General features: G+C 50.8%; 1 protein-coding gene across 2 annotated transcripts in view; it reads left to right on the top strand.

Moving 5' to 3' along the window:
- The first annotated feature begins 3,884 nt into the window (after positions 1-3,884).
- MYBL2 (MYB proto-oncogene like 2) overlaps positions 3,885-25,062 on the top strand; it is a 41,445-nt gene continuing 20,267 nt past the window's right edge. The window contains exons 1-6 of one of the 2 annotated variants that reach the window (XM_058562666.1): positions 3,885-4,086; positions 7,376-7,469; positions 19,639-19,710; positions 20,660-20,752; positions 20,982-21,202; positions 22,976-23,138. In XM_058562666.1, the coding sequence (XP_058418649.1) occupies positions 4,067-4,086; positions 7,376-7,469; positions 19,639-19,710; positions 20,660-20,752; positions 20,982-21,202; positions 22,976-23,138 (663 nt within the window). In that variant the 5' untranslated portion in view covers positions 3,885-4,066. The remainder of the gene's footprint in view (positions 4,087-7,375; positions 7,470-19,638; positions 19,711-20,659; positions 20,753-20,981; positions 21,203-22,975; positions 23,139-25,062) is intronic. The other variant, XM_058562665.1, reaches the window with a different exon arrangement.

The following is a 25,062-nucleotide window of genomic DNA, read 5'->3' as shown; positions in this document are numbered from 1 at the left end:
TATATTCCTTCTCCCTGACATGCATTGGCTATTCCCTCTGCCTCAACTGCCATTCCCCACATTGGCCACCTTGCAAATTCCTAAATCACCCAGCTCTGAAGAACATTTAGTGACCCCGCTGGTTGGGCATCCACAACCCCTGTAGTTTACCTTCACCTGTATTGAGCTGATTTTCTGTTTACTCATTGTCTCCCCTATCAGCTGAGGAGCTTCTGGAGAGTATGGATGGTTGGATCATCTCATGACTAGCCCCAGGCTTGAGCCCAGCTTCGATCATTTCAGCGTATTTTCACAAACAGTACTCTCCAAATTTACATTTTAAATTATGGGTGCTTTGCTTCAAGCTACCAGTCCACTGGCTGTGTGATCATGGTAACTTAACATCTTGGTGCCTCAGTTTTCTTATCTTTCAAATGGGGAACCTATTGGTACCTGCCTCACATACAGATGAGCATTAAATGCAAAAGGAATGTGAAGCTCTTAGTATGGTGCCTGGCATATGGTGTCTTCCCCAGGAAAATCCAGCTATTATTATTTTCTGATCTGGATACTTTGCTGATCCTTTTCTGGAACTCAAAGATAGGTCCTTTGCAAAGAGTTATTCATAAAATCTCAATCTTTTGAGAAGTGGGTGGGGAAATTTCTCTGTAGAGGTCTGATTCCTTGAATCAGGTAACCGAATTGCTTTCCCTGCATTGGGATCCCCCCTGTTGTAGACAGTGTCCCATGTCCAGTTGTGGTGCTTGGACTCTCATGCCTGTGGCCATGACTCTGTCCTCTACACTGATGCCCTTGGGAGTGGGGCAGAAGTGTCTGAAAAACATTCTTTTGTTTAAAAATCCCTTTTGATGTTTCACATCTTACAAGATACAGTTCAAACTCGAGCAATCTAAGTCCTTTCAGTTCTAGTCTGTGCCTTCCTAACTCCAGCCCAAATGTTAGCTTTATAATATTTAATTCATTCAATTAAAAAATGTTTAAAACCTCTTCCGTGAGTACCTACAAGGAGCCAAACATTATGGTAAAGATATGAAGCTAAGACTGTGAATGTGGGGCTGTCCCTGTTCTTGAGAGAACAATAAAATTGTGGGTGGAGGGAAGTATGGTGGGAGGACAAGGTTGATAAGGAAGGTGCTCAGTAGGTAGAGGGGAAGACGCCAAGCAGAAGGGCCACATGATCCTAGTTGTCAATTGCTTGTCGTCAATCAGTGTTTGTTTTGTGTCCAGCCTAGTGCTGGGCCCTGAGCATTTAATAAGTAGATTTGATCCTGTCTCCCCAAGTCAGATCCTATCTTGCCCTGAGTGTGGAGCCTGGAGTGGGGCAGATTATGGAATGACCAGAGGACTAGAGCCTCCCTGTCTGAGGAGGGCATGTCCAGGAAGTTTCCCAGTAGAGTGCAGTCTGTATGTTATCGGTCCTGGGCCCAGGGACCACTCCCACCTGTGGCTGCACCCAGGACACTTGGAATCCTCTCTCTAGGGGCTGTCTGTTGGTATGATGATAACTGGAGAAGACACACTTGTGGAGATTACCAGATTCTATCTGGCACCAGGGTGATCTCCCTGCTCCTTGACTCGGAGCACTGACTCCAGGCTTTTTAGACTCTAGTGTATTGCTCAACTGGCCCCAGTTCCAGGTTCCAGGGAGACTCTCCAGCTGCTCCCTGCCTCTTGCCTTGGGCAAATGCCTTGCTGGAGCTGCCAGGTCCTGTCTCCCTCCTGAAATGGGACAAATAATCCATGTGAGAGTGTGTGCTGTGTGCAAAGCAGCTTCCTGGACCTCAAAGGAGAAGCATTAGGGCAGGTGAAGAGTCATAATAATAATAATAATAATAATAACTAAAAGTAATATCATACTTATTATGTGCCAGGGATTGTTCTCAGTGGTTTACACATATTAATTTATTTAATCCCACAACCATTCTACAAAGTAGGTACCAGTATAGTGATTAAGAACATAGACTCTAGAACTAGACAGCCCAGGTTTGAATCCTTGCTTTGCCATTGACAGTACTAGCAGTGTGACCTGTGGGGGAGGCCTGTGTCTGTTTCCCCATCTGCCAAAAGAGGATAATATTAATACTACGTCATAGGGTTGTTATGAGAATTAAATGAAATAAAGTTTACAGAGCATACAGAACAGTGGCTGGAATATAGTGAAAGCTATCTAAGTTTTTGATAAATCTCATTTTTACAGATGAGGAAACTGAGGAACAGAGGAGTTAAGGAATTTGCCTAAGATCACACAACTAGTAAATGATGGAGCTGGGCATAAAACCCCAGGAAGTCTGGCTTCAGAGCCTGCACTCTTAAATATTATGCTCTGACAATGAAGACAGAATGTCCACATGAATTACTTTATGAGAGAAGTAGGTGGGGGAAGCCCTGAATTAATTGATGTGGAAGCTTCTAGCACTTAAGATGTCAGTATTCCTTCTGCTGTGGTAAATGAAGTTTGCAGCAGCTGGCTGGACTGTCCCAGGTGGCCAGCAGTTTCTGGAAGAGGGATCTAAGGCATAAGCAGGGCCTAAGAGGCTGGAGTTCAGCCAGGTCTCTCCAGGCTCCTGTCTCATAGTTCATTCACCTTGTCTCAGCACTCCGCCCAGGGAGCCTGGTGTGGCATGACACTCCGGAGGTGCTTGGTAAATGGCAACTTAGAATGGAGAATCCGGGGCTGCCCGGTGACGCAGCAGTTAGGCGTGCACGCTCCCTTGCATCGGCCTAGGGTTCGCAGGTTCAGAACCCAGGCGCACACCGACATACTGCTTGTCAAGCCCTGCTGTGGCGGCCTCCCATATAAATATGGAGGAAGATGGGCACGGATGTTAGCCCAGGGCCAGTCTTCCTCACCAAAAAAGAGGAGGATTGGCATCAGATGTTAGCTGAGGGCTGATCTTCCTCACCAAAAAAAAAAAAAAAAAGAATGGAAAATCTTTGCCAAGTCTCTAGGAGTTTAAGTATGTGGCAAACTGAATTCAACTCAGCTGTTGAATTCTGGGCCCTGGGGATACTGCAGTGAATTGAGGGGCCACTTGGACCTCAGCCTGCCCATAGTTCAAAGGCGGAAACGCACAAGTCAACAAGCAGATTGCGGGCAGTGGACCCCAGGGATAATTGGGAGGGATGGGCGGGAAGTGTTCCTGGCCCAGGTAATGGCCCAAGCAAAGGCAACAGAAGCTAGCCAGTTTCCTTTGGCTAAGGGCGGGGTGGTGATCTGGCAGAATCCTATCAACCTGATTATGGAGTCTTTTACCCTGAGGGAGAGGAGAGAAGTTTTAAGTCTGGAGAGGCAAGCTCAGGTTTGCATTTTATAAGGCTCCTTCGGGTTGCCAGGAGTGGACCTGAGGAGCGGGAGCCATTGAATTCCACGCTGCAGAGGAAGCAGGGAGACGGTAGGGGTGAGGGATCCGCTTTAGGGTGGGGGCTGTGGAGCCATTGAATTCGAGGCTGCAGAGGAAGCAGGGAGGCGTAGGGGTGAGGGGGCCGCTTTAGGGTGGGGGCCGTAGGGACGAAGAGCGGCTTGGACTAGTGCTGAGGTTTTTGCGCAGGCGGTTTCCCCGGCCTGACTCTCCCATCCTTGCCCCTCACTCCCTTTCCTCAGCCTTTGCCGTGTGGGGCTACTCCAGGGCCGCCCCGGATCCACACTGGGCCTGGGCCGGGCCTCAGTCACCCGGTGGCCAGCTCAGAGCCGCCTCTCCCAGTGCCCCGTCGCACCCCTGGCTCTCCCCGCCCCGGGCTTCAGGGCTCTGGGCCGGCGCGGCGCCCGTCTGCCGGCCCGCAGGCCCCGCCCCGCCCCGCAGGCCCCGCCCCGCGCAGCCCGCCCGCCCGCGCGCCAGGCCCGGGCGGCGCCGACGCGCTTGGCGGGAGATAGAAAAGTGCTTCTGTGCGCGCCGGCGGCGGCTGCAGCTCCTGCGAGAGGCGGCGGGACCTGCGGACACGCTGACGCCTCCCAGCGCGGCCCCGGGGCCCGGAGCGGCCGGAGCAGCGCGCGCCCTGACCCCGGCCCGGCTCCCGCTCCGGGCTCAGCCGGCAGGCGGGCGAGCGCGGCGCGGCCCGGGCCGGGGGGATGTCTCGGCGGACGCGCGGGTGAGCGGGGCCGGGCGGCTGAGGGCCCCTCCCCCTCCGCAGACTCCATCCCCCTCCACCCCGATTCCTGCCCCCCCCCCCATGGTCCCTCCGAGCGGGGCCGGGGGGACGAGTTCTGCGGGAAATGCTGAGCCCTGGGTCGCCTGAGGCAGGGGGCGCTCGCGAAGACGGGGGCCTCTTGGGGACCCCTCGCTCTGCTCCCCGGGCCTGCTGGGCCTCGGAGCCGGGGCGGGCGGGTCTCCTGGGACCCGGGCCAAGCCCTGCATGATGTCATTTTGTCTCCCGCCTAATTGCGGGGTGGGGGTGGAATGGCGGTGTCAGCTAGAAGGGCCTTTACCGGGGAGGGAGGCGACCCCTGGAGAGGGAAACTGATGCTCCAAGTCGCAGTGAGCAGGAGGCCAAAGCCTGAAAGACACTTGTCGTTCAAACCTATTTTGGTTCAGATTTGGCGATTCTCAACGTTTGGGGAAGCACAGAACACCCCAAGTCCTCTCCCCTGCCCTGAGAAGGGTGCTGTGGGGGAGGGGGCCCTTTTGTCCCCCACCACCTGGCTTCCGGGCCCCAGCTCGGTTTAGTTTCAGAGACCTGTCTTCCTGTTCCACGTGAGGAGTTTGGGGCAGCTGGGGTTGAAGGTGAGGGGAAGAGAAACTGATGTGTATCAAGACCACTCTGTGCCAGCAGCCCCTGGGGCCACGGCAGGAACTGTGGTCTCCATTTTACCTATTCCCCCAGAGAATAAGTGGCAGAGTCGAACCTGGAACCAGGTCTGTGGGCTCCGGGTCCCAGTCTTACACCTGTGCGCCTGGGACCTGAGTTCTGGGCTTTTCAGCCAGTCTGGGAGTCAGGGAGGACAAAGGGGGTCCTGTCTTGACCCCTGCCTGGATTCATGCAGCCCAGACAACCCTACACCCGTCTTGAGATGGTGTTTGCCTTCTCAGGCTGAGGATGTAGACCCGAGAAGCACTCATTGCTGGCTTTCCCCAGAGTTCCTCTCAGCGAGGAGACATCTGATCCCTGGGCAGTGGTCAGGGTACCTGGCACAGGGTCTGTCTTCCTCAGGTCACGATTTCCCAGGGCTGCTCGGAGTCCCAGGAGTTTTCTGGTTAGGCACTTGTCAGACCCTGTTGTGACTTTTGATTCAGGAAGTTTTACTCCAGGAAATGACAAAGCCCCAGACAACCCCCAGGTCCTCTGCCACTTCTCCCCTGGGGCTCAGTGGAGGAACCCCCTCCCAGGTGGGGGATAGGTTCTGCACCTGGCACCCCACAGCCCTCAGCTCGATTCTTGGCCACTTGCTGTAGCTCTCCTCTGCACCAGTGCCCCACTTCCCGCTCAGCTTCTGACTCACCCCGCCTGGAGCAGAGCCCAGCACATTGAAGGGCATAGAAAGGGTGTGTTGGACCTACACGTGGTTGCCACCACTGACTTGGCCTCTGCTTTTTCAGCTGTGATTACTTGGTGAAGACTTGAAGGTGCAGGTTTGGAGCCTGGCTCTGTGGACTTGATAAGTGGCATAACCCCTGAGCCTCAGTTTCCTCATCTGTTAAATGGGGATAATGAAAGTGCCTATGAAGTGGTTGGTCAGCACCATGTTGCTGACGGAAGTGTATTATCTCACAGAATTCTCTCAGCTGAGTTGCTTCCCCATTAAATAGAGGATTGGAGCACCAGAGAGTGTACACACGGATACCTTTTCATCCTTGAAAGAACATTTGCTGAGCTTCGATTAGAAGCTGGGTGCTGGAGAACCAAATATCGTTTCTGTCAGAAAGGAGTCTGGGGGCAGTTAATTTTAAAACCCACTTCATTCTGTTATTAGTGTCTTGTAGATGTCTTGCCTCCTACTTTGTGATGGTGGAGGACCCCATGTATGGGCTCGGGAATGACAGGGCAAGGCTGCGTTCCAGCTCCTTCTGTGACTGATGTGTTGCTGGGTTTAGACACCATACTTTCCTTTCCTACTTCTAAAAAATTTACTTTAATTAGTATTTCTTTTCAACTAACAAGCAGCAGCTTTGCATGTTCATTCATTCATTTATTCGTGTATCTGGTCATTCCCTGAGCAAACATATCTTAAGGCCTTTTTGGTGCCACCTCCCATCCTGGCCCAGTGGAGGTGGAGCTGACCTCTATTGAAGATGTCAAGGAGATAGGCAGTTGCAGCCTAAGGGTCTACATTCTGAGACAGGAGGATTTCCAAGGTGCTGTGGGAACACGGGAGTGACTCCAGGAAGGTGCTGAGATCTGGAGAAGGGGAAAGGAGTGTGGACACAAAAGGAAGCCCTCTTCCTTCTTTTGGCACACGGCTTGTGCTTGCCTTGCTTGCTTGGAGATGTGTAGGCTTTTCCCACTTAGAAATACCTGCCTTAGGAACGTACCTGACAGGTGACCTGATGCAGGCCCCACCACGTGGAGTTGGGAGGTTACTAACCTTCCCTCAGCACCTGACATCCCTGAAGATGGATAGTATGATCTCCATTTTTTTTTTTTTTTTTTTACTTGAGGAAGATTGTCCCTGAGCTAACATCTGTGCTCATCTTCCTCTATTTTGTATGTGGGATGCGGCCACAGCATGACTTGATGAGTGGTGTGTAGGTCCGTGCCCGGGATCCTACCTGTGAAACCCCAGCTGCTGAAGTGGAGCACAGGAACTTAACCACTACGCCACCAGGCCGGCCCCATGATCTCCATTTTTGTAACCATTTAAACCTAATAAATATGAGGATTTTGGAGCAACTTGGAAAATTGCCTATTAGAAAATTAAAAACATCGAGAATTCAAAGCTGCTTCTACTCCATAAACTGTCTGTGTGTAGAGAAGGATTGAGAAGGGGGTATGCAAAAACGGGCATAGTTACTGAGATAACGTATTTAAAATAATATTTCTTAAAATCCTTGTGCTTGATGATCACACACATGGTTAGCTCTAATCCTCAAAATATGCAAGTTTAAAAAGTTTTGTTATTGAAAATATTAAATGGGTGCTGGTTTTGAGTCTCATAATATTCTTGATGAAATCTTAACCTCTTTTTTCTTGTAGCTTTTGAAATCATTAGGGTGCTCCTGAAAATAAAAGAATAAAGAAAATAAAAATAGCCCGTGACCCCATTTCATTAAAAAATTAAAAAGAGCGTGGAAATACTTACAGTTTTAAAAGCGGAAAGAGTAAAAGCCTGCCTCCCATAACTTGTCCCTAGAGGTGACTGGCCGTTGCCCACACTGTCTGTCCATCATGTAGCAAGGACGTGTGGAGACACATGTACTTGACTTTTAACTTGCTCCTCCTGCAGTGAGGAGCTGGATGAGCTGCACTACCAGGACACGGATTCAGACGTGCCTGAGCAGAGGGACAGCAAGTGCAAGGTCAAATGGACCCACGAGGAGGTAAGTGACACTGAGGGGCAATTCCGGAGGGGGTGGTGGGATGGCCTGAGAACTAGCCTGGGGTGTATCTGCCTGATGCCCTGACAAGTGGGAAGAGGAGGAGCCGGTGAAAGAAGCGGGTGAGTCCTCTGGTTCTCCCTGATGATGCCTCCTCTCAGAGCATCCTCAGGGAGTCTCAATAGTGAGGTCTCTTGGGGGGATGTGTCTCTCAGACCTCAGGGCCAGGGACTGCTGTGGTGTCTCCTGCAAGCTGTTGCGTTCTGTATCATGGACGTTAATTGTGCCTCTTGTCTTTTAACTGCTAGGAGGTTTAGCCAAATCTGCACCCCACTCTTTATTACTATTGTTGGATTCCCAAGGGGAAGGGGAGGGAAATCCCAACTCACCAGGTCTCGGGATGACGCGGGCCCACAGACACAGAAGACCGAACTTGATGCAAACGCAAGAGGTTTATTGAGCGGAGCTCCGGGTCGACTCGTGTCCCTCGCAGGAGACAGAGGGGTCGACCCCGAGCCTTAGGGGGCAAGTTCTTTTATAGGATTTGGGAGCATAAAGCGGGAAAAGGTTGGCGCGGTTTTACATGATTGGTTAATTCAAAACATTCAGACAGTTACATTTTATGGCGCGAATTGCTACGGTGCGAAACAGCTATCAAGGTGCACACACATGTCCCCACCTGGCCCCCCTCCACCCCGACCCTCCCAAACTTATCCCTCTGTAGCACTCCCTTGTTCTCAATTTTCTCTGAACAGTTTAGGGTGAGTCTTCCGCGAACAGAGTCAGGATCGATAGACTCTATTCATAGAAGACTCGCCCCAACTGCCCCTTAAGGTGTTAACATATTAAATTTTTAACATAATTTACATCCTTCATTCCCCACTTCTTCTTTTGTCCCTAGTTCTAATCTTAGAACTTAGTTTTCGGTGTCTGCTATTAGTGGCTCATTGCGTGGGAGAGCTTGGTAATGGCGTTGGAGCATCATAGCATGCACTGCATTGACTCTTTTTCTTATGAAAGTAGTGATTTTATTGAAAACACACGGTCCAAAAACCAAAAGTAGAAAAAGAATTAACAAAGGCCCTGCTAGGGAGGATAGTAAGGACGTCACCCAGGGGGACTTAGCGAACCAGGATTCAAACCAGCTTTGTTGGGCCTCCCTGCTTCGCTGCCTCATGTCCAATCTCTTCTTTAATTTTTGCATTGAATCTCGGACCACCCCTGTGTGGTCTGCATAGAAACAACAGTCTTCTCTAAGAGCTGCACAGAGTCCTCCCTCTCTTAAAAACAGCAGATCTAATCCTCTTCTATTCTGGAGCACTACTTCAGACAGGGAGGTGAGGGACTCTTTTAATTTAGAGATGGACTGTTCTAAAGTCCTGAGGTCTTCATCTATAGCATTGCTCAAGGCAGTTAATCTCCTTTTTCCTGTGACTAAGGCCGTAGTGCCAGTCCCTACGCCCGCGGCAACTCCCAGTCCCAGGAGTACAGCCAGGGTGAGGGATACTGGTTCTCTTTTCCATAATCTGGATCTCTGGTCAAATTCATCCTCGAAACTATTGGCAGTATGATAATAAATTCTAGGCACCAACTGCACAAGCACGCAAAAATCTTGTGACAAATTGAATACACTAGTTGAGATGCAGGGGGTTAGGCCCGTGGTGCAGGCCCACCACCTATTGGGTCCTGGTACCAAAAAATGACCAGGAGTAGTCGGAAGGCTGACTTCAATCTTATTACATAGAGCCTGGTAGCCTGGGGGAATTTTTCTTAAGCATAGTCCTGAACCGGTCCCCGACACATCCGTTAGGGTTAGCCGCCCTTCTTTGCCCCAAAGACAAGTCGTGTGGTCTGGGGTGTTATTATAGACCCCCATGGTGGCAATTTCTTCATAATAAGGGGGGCTGACCGCTAGGCATAGCCAGCATGATTCAGTCATTTTAGGGTTGGAATCATTCAAGGCGTAGTAAGCTCCCCATACTAAGTTAAACAGTCTGTGCCATCTTTGCTCAGTAGGTACTGCGGGAGGTGGCGTAGATGGTGGTCGCAGAGCAGATCTGGTGACCATATCTACGGCCCCATTTAGGGTTATGGATTTTACCTGGGGGGGTTTGGGGCTATTTAACCCTATCGGTCTGCTGGCGGGGGATTTTTGGGGCAGAGGGGACCTCTGATCGGCTAGGATCCCATTTGGCCCTATTGGTCTGCTGGCGGGGGGTTCTATTTTTAATCTAATAGAGAAGGTCAGGCCATCATCGTACCGTTCTTTGTACAGTCTTATTCCCCATGAATGACCATTCCCGATCCAGGTTTTAATTGTTTTTCCCTTCCCTGTGAACTGAATGGTTAAGGGGTGGCACCAGGTATTGCATTCTGAGCCCCGACTCATCTGGTGGCTATAATTTGCTCTAACCCTGATTAAATCCCAAGAAGAGGAGGGTTCCCAATAAGTAGTCCCACTGGTTTCACATCCCCAGTTTTTACAGTAGAAGTCTTCTTTGCCCCCGCACCAGGAGTCAATTGAACGAGGTCTGTGGTGACCGGGGCACACGTAAAAGGGGTATGCCTTTAGTTTACCCTTGCGAGGGGGGGAGTGGCATCCTCCGGCTTGTTTTGCCCCCCCTCGTCGACCCATGAAATCCCAGTCGGGGGTTCCTATAGCCAGTTTACAAAGGTCAGGGTGTAAGTCTGGCCACCATGTCCAAGGGGAAGCAGTTTTTTGGATTGACCAGGTTATATCTCTTACCTGGGAGACGACTTGCCACGTGAGCAGTTGAGGAGCGTGGGGGTTAGGATTGGACGGTCTGTCTGCCGTCCCCACGACGCAAACGCAGCTTAAGAGGGTTATCAGTCTTTTCCACCTTCCAAAGATCTGCTGCATTCTGGGGTGCCTTCTTCACGTGTGTGGCGTGAACCCAAGAAGTTATACCGTCCACTTTAACTGCTGTAGGCGTAGTGAGGAGCACCACGTAGGGCCCTTTCCAGCGTGGTTCTAGCGACCCCGTCCGATGTCGTCTCACAAGGACAGAGTCCCCAACCTGGAACTGGTGCGGTATGAGCAGGTCACCAGGCTGGTAGGCTTCCTTTAGTTGGCTCCAGATGTCGCGCCTGACAGCTTCGAGTGCTTTCAAGCGGGCTAACAAGGGTATAGAGGGTATAATGTCAGGGTCATGTATCCCTATTTGTGCCAAAGGGGGAGGGGTCCCATAGAGGATTTCAAAGGGTGTAAGTTTTAAGGGTCCCTGTGGGGTGTTCCGGACGCGGAACAGGGCAAAGGGCAGGAGGGCTGTCCAGTCACTACCGCCGGTCTCCATAGACAATTTAGTTAGGGTCTCTTTAATTGTTTTATTTATCTTCTCTACCTGGCCTGAACTCTGGGGTCTATAAGCACAATGTAATTTCCAATTGACCCCCAGTTGACTGACCAGTCCCTGACTTACCTGGGCAACGAATGCAGGACCGTTGTCAGATCCAATTACCTTTGGGATCCCGAATCTCGGGAGGATTTCTTCTAATATCTTCTTGGCCACTACAGAGGCAGTCTCTTTTCGGGTGGGGAAAGCCTCTACCCATCCCGAGAAGGTATCTACAAATACTAGAAGATATTTATTTCCATACCGGGCCGGTTTGATTTCAGTAAAGTCTATCTCCCAAAAGGTTTCGGGCCTATCTCCCCGGAGTCTATGTCCAGTGCGGTATTTGGTAACTGCAGCATTTGTGAGAGCGCAAGCTCTACAATCTTTATAAATTTCCTCAGCCGCCTTTCTCAAATCTGGTACCTGGTATGGGGAGGCCTCAATAATTTTAATTAGTTTCTGAGGGCTCAAGTGGGTTAGCCGGTGTAGATGTGATAGATATTCTCGCCCTTCTGCAACGGAAAGGACTTTTTCTTCTTTAGTTAGTTCCCCACCGGAGACAGTTTTGTTGACCTTAGCTCCCTGGAGAGTCAGGACCATAGGTCCTAGTGCCGCCCGCTTGGCTTCCAAATCTGCTAAGCGGTTCCCTTGAGCTATGGGGTCGGTGCCTTTCTGATGACCTGGGCAATGGATGATTGCCACCTTTTTAGGCAAATGTATAGCCTCTAGGAGGCCCAGAATCTCTTTTTTATTTTTGATATCTTTTCCGGCCGAGGTAAGCAGCCCTCTTTGTTTATAAATAGCCCCATGAACATGGGCAGTAGCAAAGGCATACCTGCTGTCCGTGTATATATTCACAGTCTTATTTTCAGCTAACCTTAATGCCTGTGTCAGGGCGATAAGCTCAGCCTTTTGTGCAGAAGTCCCTTCCGGCAAGCTGCTTGCCCACAGAGTCTTTTTCCCGTCTACCACAGCAGCCCCAGCCATCCTCTTACCTTCTGCCATAAAGCTGCTGCCGTCGGTGTACCAATTAGGGGCCCCAGCCCATGGCTCATCCGGCAGATCGGGTCGGGTCCCCGTTTCTGATGCCAAGATGTCGCCGCATTGGTGAACAGGTATTTCATCATCTGCTTCGGGCAGTAGTGTGGCCGGGTTTAAGATGGCCGGTGGGGCGAAGGTAATTCTCTCAGTTAGGAGCAGACTTTGGTAGTGAGTCATCCGGGCGTTAGTCATCCATCGATCTGGAGGCTGTCTGATAATGCTTTCTAAGGCATGGGGGGCTACTACGGTTATCTGTTGGCCCAGAGTTAACTTATTTGCATCTTTTACCAGCTGGGCAGTGGCGGCGATTGCCCTTAAGCAGGAGGGCCATCCACTGGCTACCGGATCCAGTTTTTTTGATAGATATGCGACTGGGCGCTTCCAGGGCCCAAGGGCTTGAGTTAGGACTCCCCGGGCGATTCCCTTTCTTTCATCTACATACAAGGTGAAGGGCTTAGTCAAATCTGGTAGGGCCAACGCGGGCGCCTCTAATAATGCCCGTTTTAGAGTCTCAAAAGCCTTTTGGTGCCCTGGAGTCCAGACAAAGTCCCCGCTCTCCTTAGTCAATGGGTACAGTGGAGCAGCCAGAGTGGCGAACCCAGGGATCCATAATCGGCAGAAGCCGGCTGTCCCCAAGAACTCTCTTACCTGGCGAGCGGAGGTTGGGGCCGGGATCTGGGTCACAGTCTTTTTCCGTGCGTCAGTTAACCACCTTTGGCCGTCCTTTAGTGTGTAGCCTAAGTAGACTACTTTTTTCTGGCACAACTGTGCCTTTTTTTTCGACGCCCGGTATCCCAACTCACCTAACTCGGCCAGGAGGCGCTTGGTCCCTTCTTCACAGTCTTTCGGGGTTTCCGCCGCCAACAGTAGATCATCTACATACTGTAAAAGAGTCACTTGAGGGTTTTTAACCCTATAGTCAGTCAAATCCCTGTGGAGGGCCTCATCGAACAGGGTGGGGGAGTTTTTAAACCCTTGAGGCAGTCTTGTCCAAGTCAGTTGTCCAGCGATCCCCATATCAGGGTCGCGCCACTCGAAAGCAAAAAGTAATTGGCTTTTTGGGTGAAGCCATAGACAGAAGAATGCATCTTTCAGGTCCAAGACAGTGTACCATTTCCGTGATGGGGGGAGGGAGCTGAGTAGGTTATATGGGTTTGGCACGGTAGGGTGTAAATCTTGCACTCTCTTATTTACTTCTCTCAAATCCTGGACCGGCCTATAATCATTAGTTCCAGGCTTTTTTATAGGCAGGAGAGGGGTGTTCTAAGGAGACCGGCAAGGAACTAGGATTCCCTGTTGAAGCAGCCTCTGGATATGGGGGCGGATTTTTTCTCTCGCCTCTTTGCTTATTGGGTATTGACGCACCCTTATCGGGAGGGCTCCGGCCTTAAGATCTATCACGACTGGGGGAATTCTCGTAGCCGTCCCTAGTCCCCCGGTTTCAGCCCATGCCGTTGGAAATTCGATCAGCCACTTATCGGTATTGAGCCGAGCTCTAGGCTTAGGCTGCTGATGGAGCCGATATTCTTCCTCTAGCTCCAGGGCCAATATCATGGTGGTAGGTGCGGACCAGGATACTGTAGGCCGAGGTTGAGCAAAATCTATTTGGGCTTTTAGTTTGGTTAAAAGGTCTCGACCTAGCAACGGGGTTGGGCATTCAGGAATTACTAGGAAGGAATGGGACACCCTTCTTTTCCCCAAGTCCACTGTCCGGGAAGTGGTCCATGAGTATTGTTTCTGCCCAGTGGCTCCGACAACCAAGGACTTCTTTGTTTTTAATTTCCCCAAAGGCTGCTTCAGTACTGAGTATTCAGCCCCAGTATCAATCAGGAAACTCATAGGGGTCCCCTCAACAGTTAGGGTTACCCTAGGCTCGGGGAGGGGGCCCGAGCCCCGTCCCCGCTATTTTTCGTCCTCTCCCAAGGACAACACCTTGGGTGTGGCCCTTTTCTTGGGACATTCTCTTGCCCAGTGTCTTCTCTCCTTACAATAGGCACATTGGTCCTTGTCCAAGGGCTGTCGTCTGCGCGAGCCTGGTCGTGGGGCGTTGCCCAGGTTCCCTGACTGCCTATGATCTGGCCCTGTCGCCTTTATCACTGCGGCCAGTATTTTGGTCAGTTTCTTCTCTTGTCTCCTATCTCTCTTATCTTCCCTCTCTTCAGCCTCCCTTCTCTCTCTCTCTCGCTTTTTTTCCTCACTCTCTCTTTTATGATACACCTTTTCAGCCTCCTTTACCACGTCCCGCAAGTCGTAGTCCTGCAGCCCCTCTAGCCTTTGTAATCTCCTTTTTATATCTGGGGCAGACTGTCTAATAAAGGCCATAATGACAGAGGCCTTTTGCCCTTCCGAGGATGGGTCGAAGGGCGTATACCTGCGGTAAGCCTCCATCAATCGTTCTAGGAAAACGGAGGGAGGTTTAGTGGGCCCCTGCTGGATCTCTCTTACCTTAGCCAAATTGGTGGGCCGCCTTGCGGCCCCTCGGAGACCCGCCACTAGAGCCCGGCGATAAACGGACAGCGCCTCCCTACCTTCAGCCGTGTTATAGTCCCAATTGGGCCGGTTGTGCGGAAACCCTTCTTCCGCTTCCGCTATCGTTGCCGGCTGCCCGTTGGTGCCTCGGATATTCTTTCTTGCTTCCTGTGTGATTCTTTCTCTCTCCTCCGTGGTGAAGAGTGCCTGTAAGAGGTGTTGACAGTCATCCCAAGTGGGCTGATGGGAAAACATTAGGGACTCTATCAGGGCGGTTAATCCGGCGGGGTTTTCTGAAAAGGGGGGATGGTTATTTTTCCAGTTATACAGGTCTGAGGAAGAGAAAGGCCAGTACTGGAGGGGTGACAGCTGGTTGGGCCCCGCAGGGGCTCTATACTCTCTTAGCGGGAGCGCCACCGTGGTATCAGGCCCGTCCGGAGTGGCTCCGCGGCGGCTTCGGGTTCCAGCGGAGGGACCCGAGCCAGTCGCCCTCCGCCCTGATTGCTATCCTGGAGCGGGGGAGGGGTAAGGGGGAGGCGAGAAAGGGGGCCATTTGGGAGGAGGCTCAATCTCAGGGTAGACCCCGGGGGGGGGCCGAAGGGGTCTCCGACTCCGCTGTTCGAGTTGATTTCGATTTTTGCCGTGTCTCCGCATCCTGCAGCGCCAGGACTCGGGGGCTTAGTTTTTCTGCTTTTACCCATGGCTTAACCCACGGGAGTGGGTTCTGCACCAGATCCTGCCACACTGTAATATATGGTCGTTGGTCAGGATGGGACCCCGGTCTCTCCTGGAAAACAATAGCCCTCACCCCGAGGATAACAGTTAGATTAAACGTCCCCTCAGGGGGCCAACCCACATTGAGGGAGGGCCACTCAGAGGTGCAAAAAGTCTGCCAATGCCCTTTTTTTATTTCTACCGCCAATTCGTGCGCTCTCGCTCTCACTTCAGTCCAGTGGTCTAAGGTCAAAGAGAGGGGGGTCGTCATAGTCTGTCCCATCCCGTCAAATGAGGTCCACGTAACGAACAAAAACAGAACAATGAACATCAAAAACACAGCAAGACAGGGGCCGGCCCGGTGGCGCAAGCGGTTAAGTGCGCGCGCTCCGCTGCGGCGGCCCGGGGTTCGCTGGTTCGGATCCCGGGCGTGCACCGACGCACTGCTTGGTAAGCCATGCTGTGGCGGCGTCCCATATAAAGTGGAGGAAGATAGGCACAGATGTTAGCCCAGGGCCGTCTTCCTCAGCAAAAAAAGAGGAGAATTGGCGGATGTTAGCTCAGGGCTGATCTCCTCACAAAAAAAAAAAAAAAAAAAAAAAACACAGCAAGACAAAAACAACTTTGCCCGGTTGGTGTCTGTACAAGCCAACCGAAGGCGGTTTCAGACGGGAGGGGTTTTCGTGTCCTCCCTGGGAAAAAGAGTGCCGTTTCTTTTTCTACCTGAAAGGGGGTAGTCAGGCTTTCCTGACTCCCCTTGTCCCTTGGGGCGTCCCCCAGGGTTGCAGCCTGCAGTTCCCAGCACGTCTGCCACTGCAGCCGCTCGGTCCTCACGGGTCGAAGCGGCGGCTGCCCGATACTGAAACCAAAACAATAAAACAATACTTTGCGGCGCCGCACACACTCACACACTCAGTCACTCAGGCCTACCTCCAAGGGGTCTTCGGAGTCTGGGGTTACCGCGTGGATCCCGGATGAGCCCCCAAATGTTGGATTCCCAAGGGGAAGGAGAGGGAAATCCCAACTCACCAGGTCTCGAGATGACGCGGGCCCACAGACACAGAAGACCGAACTTGATGCAAACGCAAGAGGTTTATTGAGCGGAGCTCCGGGTCGACTCGTGTCCCTCGCAGGAGACAGAGGGGTCGACCCCGAGCCTTAGGGGGCAAGTTCTTTTATAAGATTTGGGAGCATAAAGCGGGAAAAGGTTGGCGCGGTTTTACATGATTGGTTAATTCAAAACATTCAGACAGTTACATTTTATGGCGCGAATTGCTACGGCGCGAAACAGCTATCAAGGTGCACACACATGTCCCCACCTGGCCCCCCTCCACCCCGACCCTCCCAAACTTATCCCTCTGTAGCACTCCCTTGTTCTCAATTTTCTCTGAACAGTTTAGGGTGAGTCTTCCGCGAACAGAGTCAGTTAGGATCGATAGACTCTATTCATAGAAGACTCGCCCCAACTGCCCCTTAAGGTGTTAACATATTAAATTTTTAACATAATTTACATCCTTCACTATTTAAGATTAATTGGATTGTATCTTGTAACATCAAGCTCTGAATTGATTTTATTCTTTAATCAACTTTAGGGAAGTATGGTTTATATACAATCAAATATACCTTTTCAAAGTGAACAGTTCCAACAGTTTTGACGAATGTGTATACCCATGTAAGCACCACCCTGGTTACCCCAAAAAGTTCTCTTTGTGGGGCATCTTCCCCAGCTCCAGACAGTCGCTGATCTAATGTCTCTGATTTGTTTTGTTTTGCCTGTTCTTGAATGTCCTATAAAAGAAATCACACAGCTGTACTCTTCTATCCGCCTTCTTTTGCTCAGCATAATGTTGTGTGATTCAGTAATTGGTTTGTCTTTTTTTATTGCTGAATAGTATTCTATTACAGGATGTTTCACTTGTAACTTTTGGGCTGTTTCTAGTTTTTGGTGATTGTGGCTATGAAGATTCTTTCATCAGTCTTTTTTGAGGATTATGTTTTCATTTCTCTAGGCAGGATACTTAGGTGCAGCCATGGGGTAGGTGTATGCTTAGTTTTATAGAAACTGCCAGACCTCTTTCTAAATTCGTTGTACCATTTTAGACTCCCACTGGCCTTATCTTTTTATTCTACTTCTATTTTCCTGGATGTGTTTAGTTTTAGGTCTTTTTTTCCTTAACTCACATATGTGTTGTAAAACCTTCTTAAATCGTAAAAGATGATGTTTCTTCAGAGGAGTGCTAAGCAAGCCTTTGCTGTTCATCCCAATGTGGACCAGGGACTATATTGGGCTCTTGTGGGCTTAGAAGAATAAACAAGATTCCTACCCTAGAGCAGCTCTCTATCTAGGATGGAGAGATAAGCCTGGGCACAGGCCCGTGGACGTGCTATGGTTAGCCAGCAGGATTGGCGTCCCTGTGTGCTCACCGTCATATCTCTACTCTCTTGCACTAAGGCTCCTAGCACGTAGGAGGCAATTGTTGAAATACCTTTAGAAGGAGAGGTTACTGTTATCTGGAGATTAGGAAATGTTTCAAGGATAAGGATTTGGAAATTCAGCAGTCAGGGATGTGTGCAAAATGGTGGACAAGTCCGAATAGGGCATGAGGGGAGAAAAGCACGTAGAAGAGCCCGGTTTGGCTGAGGGAAATGGATGAAAAGATCCACTGGGGCAAATCCTGGAAGGCCTTGAGTGTTGGGCTCAGGAGTGAGGGATTGTTCAGTTAGTGGGGCGGAACCACTAAAAGTTTTTAAAGCAGAGGAGTAACATGAACACAGCCAGGCTTTAGGGGAGCTAGTCTGCTGTGCGTAGGGTGGATAAGAGATTTGGGGCAGCTTGGGGCTGAGAGACCGGTACTGAGGGAGTGGAGGGTGCTGTACCGGGCAGGCACGAGAATATGGCTGTGGAGAGACTGGGGCCGGGCAGGATGGAGTTGACAGGTGGAGGAGGTACACGGGGTCTGGGAGGAGTTGAAGATGAAACAGCAAAGTGTGCGTGCCAGTTGTCAGGGCGGACGGTGGTGCTGGAGATGGACATGGGGAACGTGGGAGGAAGACAGGAGTGGGCCTGGCCGGGCCGGGTGGCAGAGGAGGACAGGGTGTCCGGAGCTGGCTGTGTGGGTGTGGTCTGTGGGACTTTGCCCAGCTGGTGGGTGGGGGCGGGTGTGTGGGTGTGTGTGTGTGTGGTAAAAAACACATTAAATTTACTATCGTAACCATTTTTAAGGTTACAGTTAATGTTAAGTATATTCACATTGTTGTGCAACAGATCTCTAGAACTTTTTCATCTTGCAAAACTAAATCTCTATAACCATTAAACACCAATTCCTCATCTCCCCTCCTCCTAGCCCTTGGTGACCGCCTTTCTACTTTCTGTTTCTATGATTTCGACTACTTGAGATACTTGATATGAGTGGAATCATAGTATTTGTCCTTTTGTGACTGGCTTATTTCACTTAGCGTAATTCCTTGAGGTTCATCCATGCTGTAGCATGTGACAGAATTTCCTTCTGTTTTAAGGCTGAATAATATTCCATTGTATGAATATACCACATTTCCTTTATATAGATATATTAAGTGAAAAAAATAAATTTGAGGAATACTTTACATGCAATCCACTACAACCATTTAAAGGACAGTTGGATGAGTTTCAACAGGTGTATTACCATGGAGCTATAGCACCATCACGTTAGAGAATATTTCCGTCACCCCCAAACATTCCTCGCTCCCCTTTGCTGTCCATCCCTCCCTCCCTCCACCCCTGACCTCAGACAACCACTGACTGTCTCTTTCTCCCTGTAGCTTAGTTTACATCATCTAGAATTTGATATGCGTGGAATCATACAGTATGTACTCCCTGACGCCTGGCTCCTTTCACGCATCATGATGATACTGAGATTTCGTGTTGTGGCATACATCAGTAGTTCGTTTTCAGGAGGATGTTTTGAGAGATACGGTTTTGCCTTCTAACCACTCTTGATTATTCTGCCCAGGTCTCCCCATCTCCAGTGCTGGGTCACTGTCTTCTCTGGCCTGGGCGCCTTTAATGGCCTCCTGTTGTCCATCCTGCCCTCTTAAGCCCCTTTTCCTGCAGCCACCAAAGTGAACTTCACAATAAGCACATGGGACCATGACCACCCACTGAGGCTCGAATGCCTCAGTGGCTTTGCATGATGCAGAGGCCCAAATCAATCCTGCCTGTGGTCTGGCGCCTACCGTCCCCTCCAAAATCATGTTGCATCCCTCTTTCACTTGCTTCCTGCATTCAGCTACCCTAGCCTTACTTTGAGCCTATCCTTTGGTCTCCCTGAATAAGCAGTCACCAGATACCTCTCCATACCCCCAACCTGGGGTGGCTTTACTTTTGTTTGTGGGAGCCTGTGATGAGCATCTGCCTCCCTCTAGACCACAAGTGCCATGAGGTTGGGACAGTTTTGGCTGCCCGCTGCCATGTCTGTAGTGCCTGGCACATAGTAGCTGCTCATGTCCTGACTGAATGGATGAATGAGGTTGTTCCTCTTGGAGAAGCCTCCGTCAGGAACAGCTGCTTTCTGCACATGTGCGAGCCGAGCCCTCTGTCTCTCTGGTGTTGGCAGGACGAGCAGCTGAGGACTTTGGTCAGGCAGTTCGGACAGCAAGACTGGAAGTTCCTGGCCAGCCACTTTCCTGTGAGTGCAGCCCCTCTGTGGCCCCCTCCCCAGGGTCAAGGGTTCTGGGTGACCAGACAGTGTGCCTGGGTCAGACTTTCTGCCAAGTAGAAAAAAAGGAAGTTCTTTACCAAGCCCCCCTGTCCCCCCAAAACAGAACAAAACAACCTCCCTAAGCCCTTTCTTCCCAAGCTGGAATTTGAGGCACCTTGTAAACATCTCCACACAGCAGCCTCAGCGTGCCCCGTGGTCTTTAGGCTCTGTGACATTTGCACATGTGTTCAGTGACATATTTGCATTTCTTCCTGCAAGTCAGGAGCGAGTTGGTGCTCAGTCTCTCAACAGTGAGGTTGGAGCTGGGGAAACGATACTTTGAACAGGCTTCGTGCTGAGGTCCCTGCAGAGCTAGCTGGTGCCACCACATCCAGCATTTAGAGCCTCCTGGTGGTGCAGGTCCCCCTCAGATCCCACTCCCAGGACTGCAGTTGTCTGGTAGGGAGGCAATGTGACAGGAGCTGCTCTCTGGCTTATTTCCTGGGTCACTCAGGCAGCTCCGGGACCAAGTCACCAGACCCCTTCTGCCCCATTCCTCATCTCCCCTTCTTCCATGTGATCTGAAACCTTCAGAGAAATAATGCTCTCCCAGAAGCAAGCAAGGACCCTGACATACCCCACAAGCTTTTACAGGGGATAAAGGCTCATGATGGCAGCCCCCTTGTGTTAGGATGGCAGCAAGTGGCTTCCCTGGTCTGGTTCTGAGTTTGCCCAGTTCCATCCATGCCCTCTTATAGCAACGGGAAACCATGCATTTTCTGGCATGTGGGCATGTAGTGGGTGGTAGGTGTAGGGAACAAGACAAAGCTCATCTGAGGTGGGCCTGGCCCCAGGCCGCAGTCCCCTGAGCCCAGCGCTCAACCAGGGTCCCAGGCCGCCGTCCCAGGAATTCTCACAATTCCTATTCCCCTCCCAGAACCGCACTGACCAGCAGTGCCAGTACCGGTGGCTGAGGGTCTTGAATCCAGACCTCGTCAAGGGGCCATGGACCAAAGAGGAAGACCAGAAGGTAACTACCGGGTCAGGGCCTCGCACACAGTAGGCCTTCACCCACCCCAGCGAGTCAAGGGACTGTGAGGCTGCCCTTGGGGTTGGCAGGGGGGTCAGGCTGAACATTGGGTGTGTGTCATCCCGCTGGTTGGGCAGTCCCACCTCTCATGGCCCACAGAGTGACAGTGCTGTGGTGGGGGGCGAGGGAGGGGCGGGTCCCACTGGCGTCACAGAGGCTTTTCTGCAAGGTCATCGAGCTGGTGAAGAAGTACGGCACGAAGCAGTGGACGCTGATCGCCAAGCACCTGAAGGGCCGGCTGGGGAAGCAGTGCCGTGAGCGCTGGCACAACCACCTCAACCCCGAGGTGAAGAAGTCCTGCTGGACCGAGGAGGAGGACCGCATCATCTGTGAGGCCCACAAGGTGCTGGGCAACCGCTGGGCTGAGATTGCCAAGATGCTGCCGGGGAGGTGAGCGCCTCCTGGGGGCAGCGGGTGGAGCAGGCAGGTGATGTTCCCAGGAGGTGGGGGCCTCCACTGGCGTTGGGGGGGATGTTCCAGGGATCAGTCAGATTTCTCTGGAGTTGCTCACTTCTCCCAGGGAATCCTTGAGATTCTGGCCTGGGGGTGCCTGTGCCTGGGCCTGGCTGTGGGGGCTTCTGGAGCAGGGCAGGGAGGAGGGGCCTTCCATTCAGTGTGGATTTTCATCTGGTCCCCGTTTCAGCTCTGTGCACCATCCCTGACCTCTGCCGTGGCCAGCATTGCCTGGTCATCTTTTCTAGAGAATACGTCTCTCCCCTCCTGCCTACGAGGTCAAGGCCAAGATCTGGGCGTTTTCACCCTGCTCCTCACTGGGCCTGGCTCCTAACACTTGGGTTAAAAGGCCTCTTTCCCCATGTGGCCTGCTTGGCCTGGCGGACGCTACAGCGTCGCCTAGACTCACCGTCCCCCTTGCTCACCTGTTGGGCTTTAGCTGCTCCGCCCTTTTCTCAGTCCCTCACACGTGGTGAGCTCTTCTCCAAAAATGCTGTTGTGCTCCTTGGGTCAGCCTGGAGCACCCTCCACTCACACCCATCGTGTAGCCAACACGTTCTCATCCTTCGGTTCTTGGTGGGGGTGTTATTTCCTCAGAGCATGTTTCTTTGTCCTTCTAGACTACAGTCGGTCCCTGGCAACCTCCTCAGAGTGCCCAGACCCCTGCCTGGTCAGCGCCGTGTCCTAACGGCCTGCAGTGGCAGTGATCGGAGATACAGACTCTCCCCTTAGACTGGTTTCTCAGTCAAGCTGTTAGTCTCTGTTCACAATTCAAGGGAAGAGCACTCTGCTTGGAGTCGCAAAGAAGGAAGTGCCTGTCGGCACTACTACACGACTGTAGTACCGCGTACTGTACTGCTGTACCGCCACATGCTGCTTCTGTAGTACAGTACTGCTCTCTACTACTCTACCGCCACATGCTGCTGACTGCTGTACTGCTATATGCTGTAGTGCTATATATACTACTCTGTGCTTCGGTACTACCCTACTGCCATATGCTGCTTACTCCTCTACTGCTGTATGCTTCCACAGTACTCTGTACTTCCCCACTACTGTACGCTTCTCTCCTACTCTGTCTTTCTATAACACTCTACCAGTCTGCTTCTCTCCTACCGTACTTCTCTGCGCTTCTATACTACTCGATGGTTCTGTAGTATTGTACTGCGTTGTGCTTCATACTACTATAAACGTGTCTCCTCATTTAATCTTCAGTAAGTGATGGCGTATGCAGTAGTCTTCTGATTCTCTAGATAAGAAACCAAGGCTCAGAGTGAGCAGTGGCGGACCCTCTGTCATCTAGCTCTGACCTCTTTGGCCATTTTCCAACCTGTGGGAGATGAACAGGGCTTGTGTTCAAGGTCACGGTGAGCCTCAGGATGGGGTCAGCGGCCAGCGGTTTGTTCATGGTTTCTACAGATGCAAATTGAGCAGAGGAGGGAGTGAGAGTTCCAAAAACATTTCAGTTTCATGATTTTTGCCGTAAGCTGAACAAAACCTTTGCTTATTTTACAGAGGTGAATGAAAATGCTCTGTAAATCGTTAAGGGCTAGAAACACGTGAGACTTCGTCTTAGAGCCAAGAGACCTTAGAGTTCATCAGGTTGAACCCTCATTTACAGAAGTGGGGACTCAGCTCAGGGTGTTAGTGACATGCGCAGTGGCATATGGGCTGCAGGGCTGGGGTTCAAAGGTCCCCCGTTGGTCCCTGCAGGACGGACAATGCTGTGAAGAATCACTGGAACTCCACCATCAAGAGGAAGGTGGACACGGGAGCCTTCCTGAGCGAGTCCAAGGACTGTAAGCCCCCCGTGTACTTGCTGCTGGAGCTCGAGGACAAGGACGGCCGCCAGAGTGCCCCCCCTGCGGAAGGCCAGGTGAGACGGCTGCCCCAGGCGCCTCGGCCGCTGGGCGTGGCTCCAGCTTGGTTTGTTGGTTTGCACGTGTGTCTGACACTGGCTCATTTAACACCTGTTCTTCCCATCTCACCTTCTCACAGCTGTTCGTTAGTTCCTGCCACAGGGTCTCCGCGTGGGCCGCGTGTCTCACTGGGGCCTTTCCGTGTCACACGCTTCTGCGCACACCTGGCACTCGTCTGCCCACGGGGGAGGGATGGCAGCAAGCCGACCCGTAGAATTGAGGATGAGGTGCAGAGGTCCTCAGCCTCCTCTCTCCTTGTCCAAAGCTTTCTTCCTACCTGTTGCCCTTTCCAGGCTTTTCATACTAAAGCATGTTGGCAATAAAAAAATCAGATTTATTGAGGTATAGTTCACATACGGTAAAATTCATTATATTAAGTGTGTAATTCCTGAGATGTGACAAAAACATACTGTCGTGTAACCACCATCACAATCAAGTTACAGAACATTGCCATCATCCCCCCAAATTCCCTTGTGCCCCTTTTCTTCAGCCTTTCTCCCACCCTTAGCCCCTCACACCCCTCATCTGTTTTCTGTCTCTATAATCTTATGTGATGAGCTAGAAAATCCTATAAATGAAATCCTATGGTGTTACATTTGCAACTGTAAAACTGAAACCAATGTGCGGATGTTAACATCTCCCATCCCACACCCCAGAGAAAACTTGTTATTGATCTTTTTAAGCTACATCTAATGCCTTACTCTTAAAAAAATAAAGATTTGAAACATACGTGTCCAAGTATGCAGATTTGACAGTGCTGGGTACACAGTAGGTAACACACCTCTACACTGTGTCAGCTTACAGAAACAGAAACCAATTTAAGAGGCAAAGGGTTTATCTGGGACCAAAGAATTGCAATTCAGGGAGCACAGATTCAGATAGAAACTCAAATGGTGTCCCGATTATAGGAGTGGGGCTAAGGGTATTTATGGGAAAAAGGGAGGAAGATGAGCAAAGTTGTATTAAAGAGTCCGTTGGTGCTAGATGAGGTACGGCTAGGTTTGTACTTCATAGATTGGTTAGTGATTCAGTCATCAGTGAAGTCCTGTTCCATCAGTCCTTAGAAACAGGACGTTCTCGCCCTTACTGACTTCTTGGAATGTTGGCGCTTTGGTTCAGTTTGGAAGATAAAGAAAATGACGTGCAAGGCAATTCCTCCAACATGGCTGCTCTGGCTCTATTTTAATATGGCTCCACTCATGTCATCTTTCACAACTGTTTCCCGATTTTCTTCTGTAATTGTGAACTATTTAATAATTCTTTTTAATGCTCCCCCTTCCCTTTTCTTACTGGCTAGATATAACTTGGCCACTACTCTAGTTCTGCAAGTCCCTGCTGGAGTGTTATAGAATGTTGTTGCCTCTATTTCTTGATTTTTCAAGTCTGGAGTGCCGGCTGTGCTGGGCCAGGATGAGCCCCAGACCATGACCCTGAGTACAGGAGGTGAGGTCAGCAGGTCAGGGTGTTGCTTCCAGCCTTACTCATTCCTTTCCAGCATCATTTTAATAGTTCTGTTGTGTTGTCTATTTATTTAACTAAAGTTGTGTCCAATTTTCTGCTGTTAGAAACAAAACTTTAAAGATTGTCTTTGTAACTAAGTCACAGCTTATTTGCTCCATTATTTCTTCAGAAATTCTTAGAGATGGATAGACACATTCTTGAAAAACTCTTAATACATTCTGTTAGATAGCCTACCAGAGAAGGTTTGCCTGTTAATGTGTGTTTGGGGCCACCTCCTATTTTCCCCACTCGCTGGTCAGTGCTTGCAATTATAAAGTTTCTCCCTGTTCTTCAGTAGTAATACATGATCATTGTAAAAAGTTAGAACTTTACAAAATTGAACAGTGCAGAAGGCTGAGCCTGCTGATCTCAGCTTCCAGA

This window comes from Diceros bicornis, chromosome 19, assembly GCF_020826845.1.
Source record: "Diceros bicornis minor isolate mBicDic1 chromosome 19, mDicBic1.mat.cur, whole genome shotgun sequence".
NCBI lineage: Eukaryota > Metazoa > Chordata > Mammalia > Perissodactyla > Rhinocerotidae > Diceros > Diceros bicornis.
This window is presented reverse-complemented; position numbering and strand designations above follow the sequence as displayed.